A 12,666-nucleotide genomic window follows, 5' to 3' on the forward strand; every position below is an offset into this window, starting at 1 on the left:
TTTCCGAAATTTGAGGTTGATCAGGCCCCGAATCATTGGATATATTAAGATCCGCGGTATTTCCCGAATCTGCGTTTTGTTGTAAAGCTTTTTTGCTTTGCGCTCTAGTTGTAACTAAAACTTGTTCTCCTATACTCTTTAACTCATCCGAAGTGATGGTCACTCTACTCAACGCGTCTGCGACGACGTTATCTTTGCCCTTAATGTAAACAACTTTGTAGTTATATTGTTCGAGTTGCAATCTGAATTTAATTAAACGGGTGGACGGGTCCTTCATGCTGAATAAATACAATAAAGGTTTATGGTCGGTCATAATGGTAAAACTTTTTCCGTACAAATATGGTCTAAAGTACTTGACGCTCCATATCACAGCTAATAACTCTTTTTGAATAGTCGGATAATTTAACTCGGCTTTGTTCAATGTTCTACTTGCGTACGCCACTGGTCTCATATCTTTGTTACATAAACAAGAGCCTATCGCCAATCCGGAAGCGTCTGTTTGTAAAATGAATTCATTATCTTCTGAGAAGTCTGGATATTGCAAGATTGGTGGGGAAATAAGCTTTTGCTTCAGAGTTGAAAATGCTTGTTTACACTCATCCGTCCATTCGAAAGTAACATTTTTCCTACTTAATTTATTCAACGGTAATGTGATTGATGCAAAATTGGGTATAAATTTCCTGTAATAATTACAAAACGCTACGAAACGTCTTACTTCATCGCTATTTGTGGGTTCTGGATAATTTTTTAATACTCTAGTTTTTTCAGGATCTGGAAAAACTCCATCGGATGTTACTGTATGACCTAGGTACAAAAGTTGAGTTTTTAGAAATTCGCATTTCTGCGGATTAACCTTGAGATTTACCTTTCGCAATCGTTCTAAAACGTTAGTTAAATTTTTGTTATGCTGTTCCATATTTCTACCAAAAACCACGAGGTCGTCCATATAAACAAAACATTGTTCATACGAAAGTCCTGACATGGCGATTGACATGACACGCGAAAACGCACTGGCACTTATTTTTAATCCCATTGGGAGCCTTTTCATCCTAAATTGTCCTTGACTGGTGGTAAATGATGTAATGTTTCTACTGTCTTCATCCAATGCTGTTTGATAATAAGATTGTTGCAAGTCTAGGTGACTGAAATATACTGCGCCTGATAATGAGTCCAAAATCTCGTTGATGTTAGGTAGTGGAAACTTATCATCTTGAATTACGTTGTTTATTTTTCTATAATCTACGACTAACCTCCATTTTTTCGTATTACCGTCCGATTTTTTGGGAACTAAAAGTATTGGGCTATTCCAATCACTATTTGCGGGTTCTATGATGTCATCTTTTAACATATTTTTAATCTGTCTACTAATCTCTGGCTTCATAGTTTCTGGTAGTCTGTATGGTTTTACGTATATTGGTTTGGTGTTGGGTTTAACACTAATACTCTGACTTAATATGTTTGTAGTGCCTAGCTTGTCTTCATCTAAGTAAAAAACGTCCGCGTATTTCACACAAATTGATTCAATAAGCTTCCTATCGGTTTTATTTAAGTGATTTAACTTTAATGTTTGTAGCAATCGTGAAACCCTATCTACTCCATTGTCATATTTGTAAAAGTAACATATGTCATAGTCCTTCAAGGGAGTAAGTTTTGGCGTGAAAATAGGTATTTGAATGTCCCTGTCAGTTGTATTTAATATTTTAATCGGTATCCTATTATTCTTGACCTTTCCTATACTACCGGCTATAAAAACATTTTCGAATAACTCTCCTGCGCTAATTACATATTCATTTCCTATTTGAAAAGATGAATCGACTTTTATCAAATGCAATGTCTCAGTTCTAGCTGGTACTGATAAATGTGTATCGGTGTCACCATTTCCGTGAATTGGTAACACACACATTCGATCGTCAGAATGCAAAGTTAACAAGTTCGTCCGTAAGTTGATATCTGCGCCATAAGTTCGTAAGAAATCTGAACCGAGAAGTCCATCCGCATGACATGGCATTTCATTTAATACGTAGAACTTCTGTGTGAATGATATCTGGTTACCGTTCTCTAGCGATACATAAGCTTTGTTATTGCAGGTGATATCACCTCCCACGCCTTTTATTGTTGCATCTACCTTTTGCAATAAGTTATTTGGAACTCTATCTATATGAATTAATGAACACGTCGCCCCTGTATCAATAATGAAAATTAATTCTTGTCCTTGTACTTTTAAACTTACATAATTTAACCCTTCGCATGTAAACACGTAATCTACTCCGTCACATGTTAATACTTTATGGACGAAAAAATTCTGAAAGGTTGGGGTGTTCGTCACTTACCTGGTTTCCCTCTCTTGTTGTAGCAGTGTAGGTCACATTCCGTGAGGTGCCGCGGTTGTCCCGCGCACTCTGGCTCCTAGTACGCGAATTATTGCGCGTAGCTCGTCCTCTATATTGCTGATAACTGTTGCTACTTCTATACCTGTTAAAGTTATTTGGTGCCCAGTTGCTGGTATGGTGGTATTGGTTATAACGCGGATATGAGCCACGGCTATTAGATCGACCACTATAACGTTGAGAGTAGTATCCACGGCTGTTGAAGTGTCTACTTACCGGATATCCTCTCCTGTAGCCTCTCATGTGCATCACTACTGGTGTTGGCTGGCTGTTGTCCTCATCCTTCGCAGCCTGCACCGCTTCTTTCAATTCCTTGTAATTCCTTGCCGCAATGATAGTACCTAGCCTCCTGTTACGCAAACCATCTGCAAATCTTTTTACAGCTAAGTTTTCGTTTATAGGTCTCAGGATTTCGCAAGCTTTTGTATCATTGTCCGCTTGCGCAATCGTGAGATTTGTAAACAATTCCTCAATTTTATCGCCATAGTCTGAAAGTGATAGATTATTTTGTGTAATGCTATTAAGTTGCATTAACAATGAATTTGCTGACTTTTTCGGGAGTAAATATTTTTTAATGTCTGAAACTAATGCTGAAACAGTATCGTAGCTTGTTTTTAATTTGAGTTTCGCATTTTTAGTCAATTTTGTTTTAAGGACAAAAGAAATCAGCAATTTCTTGTTACTTGCCTCTTGTAATATGCTTTCCATCATTTCAATGCCTTCGATAATTCTTTCAACAGTTTCATCCTTGCCGTCGTACAAGGGAATCAGAGACCCTACTTCCTTTAAGTCAAATTTCTCAGCCATTTCGATTCGTTTTTGGATTCCGCAAGTACTGTAATTACTATACTCTAGTATTTTATTATATATTTTATCGATTTTATCGCATAGAACATCAAATATGCAGCCGGGAAACTGTTCCGCTGTACTGCTGCTTGAGGTAGACTCAATTAATTTTACATAACACAAATATAGTTCCTGGGCCTTTTTAATTTTATCGACCCCTATCTTTTGCAAACGGCGGTTGGGTCCTAATTTACTTAAATCTACTTGTAGTTTGCCAAGTTCACTTAATATGGTATTTAATTCTGCTTCCATAAGTAAAACATGCCAAGTTTTTATAGTAATTGCTAAACTAGTTGCTAAAATTAAGAATAATCGCGTCAATTAATACGAAAAACACTCCTTTTATCATACCTCACTTTTATCGTATCTCACTTCACATCACACGTGTTTCTTCTTCTGCAACGTCACCGGGACCAGCGTCATCGCCTCGAGTCTGCCTGCGTCCGGAAAGCCTCAGTCGAATGCGCCGTACCATGTCACTTTGTATTTCTCGTCGTATCCATTTATGGTGGCATTTTCTATATCGGTAGAACGCGTAGATCAAAACACCGATAGCGACGATGGTCAATATGCATGACACTAAAATGTTGTTCACTCGCAGATGCTCTGTGTGCTCTGAGATGCCTTGTCCTTCGTTGGAACCTGCCGCATTTTGCGTAATTATAACTTCCTTCTCCTCTTGTTTCGAGTAGGATTTTCCCATCGTCCTTTAAATGTAGCACAACAGACGAAACGTCCAACACAACACGACGCGAATAGGTAAAGTTCATAAAATCAGTTAAATCGATCACCACGGTTGTTTCTGACCGAACGAACAAGTATTGTCTTTGCAAAAGTCATGAAGGTATTACTCAATAATATTAGTAACATCACTGCACCGGACCGTCCAAAATGCTGACGCGCGCGGCGCCGTCGCCTTGGAATGCACCCGGCGGCGGGCGATAAGCGCGTTCATGGCTCAGGGTCGCCATGTGGGGATCGGAGTCAGGTTCGATTAATGGTGAACACGTGTTGATAGTTCAAACGATTTATTAATACTAACTCGCTTACACATGCATGCAATACTTATGCCCACTACAACCTAATCCCATACTAAAAATGGGCGCCGTCCTAAGTATTCTAGACCTGTAGGCTAAATTTAATCCACATTCAAAGAGCTAGATGGCGCTAGTAGCCACGCGTGGCCAACAAAACTCTTATCAGTATCCTACGTCGAAATAGTCATCAAACTGCAACATCTTGCGACATCTGTTTTAGCTATCACGCACTAAACCTATAACGTCACATGGACGTTTAAAGTCGAACATTACTAGATGGCGTTGCTGTGCGGCTTGTATGTGTGCTCGCCGCGTACGTATAATATACTCGCTCTGTCCGCAACACATGCAAGCGGAATTGAATGAACGAGATCCGCGGCGCCCCACCCCGCACCCCACGCCCCGCGCCCCGCGACCACGGCGCCGCGCGCCGGCGACCTTGAGTTGAGAGGCCCCAGCCCCCGACCAAAGGATGCATTGATTTGTTAAAATTTAAAGCACTCGAAAGCAGGCGCGTAGTTACTTAGAAATATAGAAATGAATATTATTACATTTCATCCTTAAGACGATACAGGAGGAGTTAATTCTCCATACAAACGCTCTTGACTATTTATAAGTACCTAGGTAGTACTTAGTTGCTGACGGCGTCGCGTCGAGGTCTTGGCCCACTCCGCCGCAGATCGGCGACCGAGCGCGCATTCGTGTGCGTTCGGAAATCCTAGCCAGTCGGCAATCGTCGCGTCTCATACTTCCATATCGATAAGGTTTGATTTCGCATGCATCGCATCGGTCGTGCATGTGGCAAATGTCGGAAGGATTTCAAAGGCAAAAATCAAAGATGGCGGCTTCAGTGTATGGGATATCGGTCCTACATCCGATATCGGATCGGATAATGTGAAAACGCACTAACGGTGAATGCTTAGGCCGTTTTCACATTATCCGATCCGATATCGGGTGTCAGATCGACATCCTACATCCGATAAACGCTTCCGATAGTGTCGGATGTAGGTCCGATAAAAAGCGTTGTTCCAAATCAATGAAGTATGATTTTGTATCAAAAAGTATTTAAAAAATGTTTTATATTTAATAATTATAAAGCACTATATTCCAAATATTATATTGTAAAATTAAAATAACGGCATAAAAAAATACTCAAGAGTGTCAGGCAAAATAAATAATTTTACATTCAATTATATCTACTAAAAGATGATAAAACTAGTATCCGCAATTCGGACCGATGCATTACAAACTTTTTTTTTCAATGGAAATTGTTCAACTAATTTGAATTTCGATCATTGGCAGCTGTTTAATAGACGACATTTTTGTCACGCACACTACTACAAACGTATACCTACATTATTAACGCACACAAACAAATATTATCGGCCGACACGACAGCTGAATATTCTACGAACACGCGAGCGGGAGCGAGGCTTCCGCGATTTTGGTGACGCAATCATAGACTAAAAAGTTAACCACGCAGATGTGCCATTTTCATTGTTCCTACTAATGTGTTTCACCTCTAATAGATTTGCGAAATATATTTATTTCAATTTGGAAAATTATTAGGTAACTACTTACTACTTTATGAATTATGTTACTATAATATAAAAAAAAGTTAATTTGTTTATTGATTGTTAATAGTTATTGAGTAAAATTGTATTTTTAGCACGCTCACTTTTTGCTGTTTTCTTTGGCCTGGTCATGAAAAAAGAGAACAATGGATACGCTTTGTCCAAAAAAACTGACCGCACTATATATATATTATTATATATATATAAGTATATATTTGTATTTTAAAGAAGAAGATAAATCTTCAAGAAAAGAGCGTACACCCATCTTAAAGGCCGGCAACGCACCTCCAACACCCCTGGTGTTTCGGGTGTCCATGGGCGGCAGTGATCGCTTATTTTGTATTTTTTAAGTTGTAAATAAATAAATAAATAATTTTGACAGGCGGAATATAATAATGTACTAGTATGGGATTAGCAGTGTTAGCACGTCGACTAAAATCCCTTGACATTTCTCGCTGTCTATTGATACAGTCAGCACCAAAGCTATGAATACAGGTAAAGTGCCAAAAACATGTATACAGAACTTTATTGTCTGTACATGAAGGTGTGTATTATGTATAAATTTTTGGCACTTTGTCTGTATTTACAGCTTGGTTGCTGACTTTACGTAGCAGCAGCCTAGTTTGGGCACTGGTCCCACCGCGAGCTAGTAAGTAGTAAAGCTATTGGCTATAAAAACAAACAAAAGATAAGCACTCCCGTTGTTTTTTTTTTTAATTTATTTATTTACTGCAGTTTTACTTAAATAACATTTACAAAAATGCTACTATTGTAAACCTCTGGGGTTTATGTAATAGTTGGCGAGATGGCGATTAAAACTTAAAACTATTATTCGTAGGTACCTTATATATATTTTTCTTGTTGCAGCCGTAATTGTGTCTTCGCTGTGATTTGTTTAAAATTGTCTTACGAGAAATTTAGGGAGGAAACTAGGATCTACTAAAATACAGCTGTAAAATATTTAACACTACTCTTTCTCACCAATCAACTTGAAACTGGACTTATACAAACATTAAACATACAATTGAACTTGTATCAGCGGAATGTTTTATTCTTGGTTAAAAAAAAACATATATTAAAATGTAAAATTAATTTTTGACAACCTTAGACAAAGCAAACTGAAAACACCTGGTCGGCCATATTTTAATATTTGGTCCCGCGGGCTTCCGAGAATACTGCGCGTGCGACGACCCCGGGCCGGGAAATTAGCATAGAGAATTATTGCCGGCTTGAAGTGATTTTGTGTAGCTAGTTTTGTAGCTATTTGGTCTTTGTCGAGTCACTATTGACAGAGTAGAGACAATTTTATCCCTCGTTGACTTGCTCAAGGGGTGTAGAGGCACAGTATAATAAAGAGTACTATCGTACAGTATGGCCACTTCCCTCACAGTTACCGCCTGTCAAAAACGATAACAGTCAACCTGTCATATCTCACTCATACAAGCATGGTACACGTTCACCTACACGAGCTTAAAATGTGTGCTAGGAACGCGCCTCTTTCATATATATATTTGATCGCCAGTGTCCGAGATGTGGTATAGGTTTATTTATTTTGTAAACATTGATCACAATAGGCTAATATGCATAAGAAAGACAATAAAATTAAATGTTTGACCATAATGGTGGCTTTATGGTCAAACATTTAATTTTATTGTCTTTCTTATGCATATTAGCCTATGCCATAAATCATACAATTAAACTGTGTTGGCCACGGGCATAACAATCTTACTGAATTATTTTGAAAATTATCAATTAAATTTTATTTCTTTACACTCAGTACAAAATTTTAATTTTTAATCTACTATAGCTTAATGCCGTGTCTTGCGTGGGCGACAGTCGCGCGACGTACCGTCGCCGTCGCGTCTCATACTTCCATATCGATAAGGTTTGATTTCGTATGCGTCGTATCGCCGTCGCGCGACCATCGCGCGACCGTCGCCCACGCAAGCCACGGCGTAAGAGTTTGAAAAGGTAATCACGATCTATATCTCGGTCAATATGTCTACTATATCTTGTCATATTGTATCTTTCTTGTACATACCTAAAATCTTATGGTGCTCCGACGCTGGCTGTTATATTATAACGTTATATAACTGCCAGTATGGGAGCAGTATTACTTTTAAATATTTCTTAATACAATATCAACCTATATCTTTTATCCTGATTATCGCCGCGAAGGCTGACTCGCGGCCCATTCACTGAACGTGACATCGAGAAAAACTCGCTATCGAGCGATATAGCGATATAGTGATAAAAGAAGTAAGGCATATCGGACATGATATGTTTCCGCTGATGATTGTTAAAATGGTATAGTTGGTAGCAATGAAATGTTACGCAATCGTCTAATGTATAGTCTGCATCTTTAGGTACTTAAATAAATGTAAACAAAATGTACCCTCAAAAGACTCCTTAGGTTATTGTTTTTGAGATGTGTACTAAACTAACATGGAATAATATCATCATACCAATGGAAGTCAATTTATATCAGATTAATAAAAATAAGCTATGAATGTTGAAGGATGGAACGGTAGGAGTAAGTAGAAAGGAAGAAGTGAGTGCTGAGATGACGAAAGATAGAGAAGAATGGAAGAAGAAGACAAGTTGTACCGACCCCGCATAATGATAATAAGGGTAGGAAGAAGAAGAAGAATTATTTTATTTACTGGAAAAAATAAAATTATAAAACTATAAAAATATATACCACGTAGTAACACTGATTCTCACTAGGTGTCGCTACGTGACAATCTATATTTTATTTTTCAATCATAACATTTAAACATATTACAAGAGCACACTGATGTGTTCTAACCTAACAGAGTTTTAGAGTTCAACAAATTCAATGAGATCAAAAATCATGAATGAATCGTGTTATGATAATCATGTCATATTTATTGATAATCACCAATTTCGGAAACATCATCATAACAGTTCTTTCGAGAGCCTTTTGATTGATATTATTTTAATTCTAAAGTAATCGATTAAAGATGTTTAAGATTAACTGAGGTCAATGCTGCCCTCATAAGGCAATTGGCGGTATCCCAAATAAAATTTTAATGCAAACATACCTTAAGTTTTCTAAATGACAGTTCCATTTTCAAATGCATTTGATTTTGAGATACCGCTAATTGCTTTATCGGGGCAGAATGTATCTTTTAAAGGAACCCTCTAAACATAATGGAACTAATGCTTTAAGTCAGCAGTTCTCAAAAAAATTTACAAAAATTAAGGAAACAGCAAAAAAAATTTTATTCCTATTTTGTTACCAAGATTTTTTTTGATGAGTTGAGATTCTAGTAAGTTTTATTTCGTCATTAAGGTTCGCTAGTATCTATATTTTCTTAATTATAACAATTATCCTGTATATATCTTACGAAAGTCGACTTATATTATTACTACTAGTATATGTTGGTAACAAAATAAGATCAATAAAAATTTGCTGACGTGTAAAAATACATTAGGTCTAAAGCGACTTATAGAACTTCAATAGGTAGCTATATTTCTAATGAGGTCCTGTGCACATGGGATGCGAGTGCATAGACTTTCAGATGGGCATTGAAATAAAGAGAGTGCTTACTTTTTTTTTGTTACAGTTCCAACATGGAGCCGACGCGCAGCTCGCCGCACTGGCTGTCGACCTTCGTGCTTCTCTGCTCTTTCTTCTCCACACAATCGCTCAACACTAAGGTAAGCTGTCTCTTTGATTGAAATTGTTGGGGCGGAGGTTTAATTCCCAAAATTTTAATTTCCCGCGTTTTTTTTTGTGCCAAGATTTGATTGACCATCTATATGTATGATAAAGACAGATCATATAGTGAGGTTCTCTATACCTTTTCTATCCAAGCAGGCATAGGAATCCCAACCTTCTTGCCATTCCCACAACGCGTACTGTAGCGCGCCAAAAGTTTCCCCTCGTTCGAGCTCTGAAATTTCTGAACGCGCTTCTGTTATGGGCGCCTGAAAGTGATTTGTTTGCGAGTCGATGGGCAAGTGTGTGTAGCGTCTGTCTGAAGTATTGCGAGATGATGGACGGCAGTGCTGTTTTATAAAACTGTATTTTTAAAGTGTTGTCTTGTGTACCTACTCTAGTATCAAAGTCTGAATTGTATAGTTATTTGGTCTATTCTGTTATATTTACTGTATAAATTATGTTTGAATAAATAAATAAATAAAGAAATAAATCATGTAATTCGTATAATTTTCATAAAAATATTGAGTTTTTGAACGGAAAAAGTGGTTTATACCAGCGTACTGACTGAAAATCTAGTAGAGTAATTTGTCTCTTTCAGTATATGGTAGGTATAATAGATATACATAATGACAGAGAGGGTGACATAAGGTTATTTAGTCTATATTTATTCCTATTTCTATGGTTCCGCGTTTACACACCCAAAATAGTCTATGGACTAAAACAAAAACAAAATGGTGCGCGAATGCCAATGTACCTGACGTGTAAAATTTTATTTTATCAATAAAGGATTGTATTGTATTGTATTGTAATCGTCTGTCACTGACAAATTACCTAACATTAGCCGATTCAAACGGAACCATTCGGACAATGCTAGTGATAATCGAAGACAACATTGCAATAGTTATACCACCACACACCTTTATCCAATAGTAAACCTTAGAACGAACTTGTTAGGGTGTTAAATGGGTTTTTTTAATTGAATAGATAGTGCGTTTTTAAGAAATTTCGCCGCGTTTTCAGCGTATTTTTTTTTCGGAAGTCCGCGGGCGTATACATAATGCATGGCATTACCTGCTTTGGCTGCTTTCACTGCTCTCTTGCTAGCTGAGATGTTTTGCGAATTTGCAAATAGACGACGACATACGAATATTTTGCGTTTTTGTGATTTATGCTAATTGTAATGGTAGGCAGTTTGTGTTGAAAAGACAGGAAACCGGTTGGGGCTATATTTTTTTAATATTTTGCGATGTCATAGCATTAAAAAGCGATGAGAAAATGCCACCGCTTGTCGTTTATGTTATTAATTTTGTCTCTAAATGTGAGCGTGTTTAGTAAAACGTCCCACTTCGTCGGTTACCATTAAGGCGAGACTTACTTGTGTCTTTATATGAATAAACTAATAAAGCGGATTTATAGCAATCGACAAAGTGGGACGTTTTTCCGTGCACACTCACAAATAACTATGTAATATGTACTGTCAACAGAAGTGAAAAGAGACGGCCAGGTAAATAGAGATAAAACAGCGAACATTTACCTAACAGGTAATTCATTTTTTCAGAATTATAATAATCGATGGTAGATTTATGTGTAATTTTTAAGATAAATTTATATTTTTGTTACAAAAATCAACAGTTTATAAATCTTGTCTTCACAGTGTTAAATTCACCATTCATATTGATTAACACTTGTATGCATACACGTCGTTCATATTCCAACACTTTTCATATACCTTTTCTCAAACATGCAATGAAATATTGTCTTTACGTTCCTTAAAATGGGCTGGGAAGTATCGCTTTTTGGGTGCAACAACTCGAGAGGACTGTAAAGGGATTTCATATTATTTTTCAGGCCTAGGCCTGCAAAGTAACTTTTTTTTATAAAATATTGTCCTTTAGAGCATTTTTTTTTATTTCATTGTATGTTTGAGAAAAGCACTATACATGCCTCGGTGTGAAAACGGATTCCCGGCCTCGTATCCCTATATACCCACTTGGCCGGAAATCCTCATTTTCCCGGCCTCTGATGTAATGTACTATTATTAGCAAAATTCTCACGATAACTTTTAATTTGCAAACATTTTCCATCTATTATCTATGACTATAAACCACAGACTAAACAATTGCAGTTCGCAACTCTGTCACTGGCCAGTATCAATCTGAACTGCCACATAATGACGTGACTTTTAACTTAGTCTGTGGTAAAACTAAGTTTGTTCTGTAATAATTGATGAGTTCAAGTTGAAATTTATGGTGATTTTGTTCGGCCTATGTCACTCTCTATGCCTTCAACTGTCTCCATTAAAAAAACCCACGTCAATTCGTTGCTCCGTTTTACCGTGAAAGACGGACAAACAAACAGACACACACACTTTCCCATTTATAATATTAGTATGGATACAAAATAAAAAGCCCATTGGTAAATAGAATAAATTTAATATAAAATTATACCATCAGAGAGATTTAAATACTTTATGGTTTTCGTATGTTTGTTTTTTCGCGAATTGCGTCATAGAAAAATACCACAGATAAAAATTCTTAAACCTTGAACTCTTTATGGATGCCGAAATAAAGGAAATGTAGTTATCGATGGATTTATGAGTTGTCACGTTGAGTGACCGTTTTGATAACCGGTTGCCATACAAACGACCATAAACACGCGTGATAAAAGGTTTCTGACTGACGCTTGAATGAATGATAAGAAATCTAAGTTTTTGTAAACGGTTTTAGATAAAAGAGTTTTGGGCAAAATTGGACTTATATCATATAAATATCGAAATCTAGGCAAAAAAATAAAATTATATTTTAGAGTCCACATTGTAGTACAGGTATTTATTAAACATTGTTAATTTGTTACTTTGCGTCAAAAATCAAATCGGACATGAGGCTGTCTACGAATCGGATATTAGGTCCAAGGTTCAAGTTCACAAGGCTCGGCAAAGCTAAGTGGCTCTTCCGGTTTTACTTATTCCATTAAGCGACTGTGATTGTTATTTTTTTGACTTTTTTTTCATAATTAAAATTATACAAATGGCGAATTTAATGCCAGAAGGCATTCTCTTGGGGCCAATAACCTTAGGGCCAAACAGAAAACAATCATGTGGTTCATCTGCTCGTTTGCTGTTACATTTTTTCTTT

The 12,666-nt window shown here is 37.0% G+C and overlaps 1 protein-coding gene across 1 annotated transcript in view; it reads left to right on the forward strand.

Moving 5' to 3' along the window:
* Positions 1–12,666, forward strand: part of LOC125237749 — a 214,418-nt gene that overhangs the window by 41,562 nt on the left and 160,190 nt on the right. Inside the window, 1 exon segment of the mRNA XM_048144922.1 lies at positions 9,435–9,528. Within this exon segment, the coding sequence (XP_048000879.1) occupies positions 9,435–9,528 (94 nt within the window).

Source organism: Leguminivora glycinivorella, chromosome 22, assembly GCF_023078275.1.
Source record: "Leguminivora glycinivorella isolate SPB_JAAS2020 chromosome 22, LegGlyc_1.1, whole genome shotgun sequence".
Taxonomy (NCBI): domain Eukaryota; kingdom Metazoa; phylum Arthropoda; class Insecta; order Lepidoptera; family Tortricidae; genus Leguminivora; species Leguminivora glycinivorella.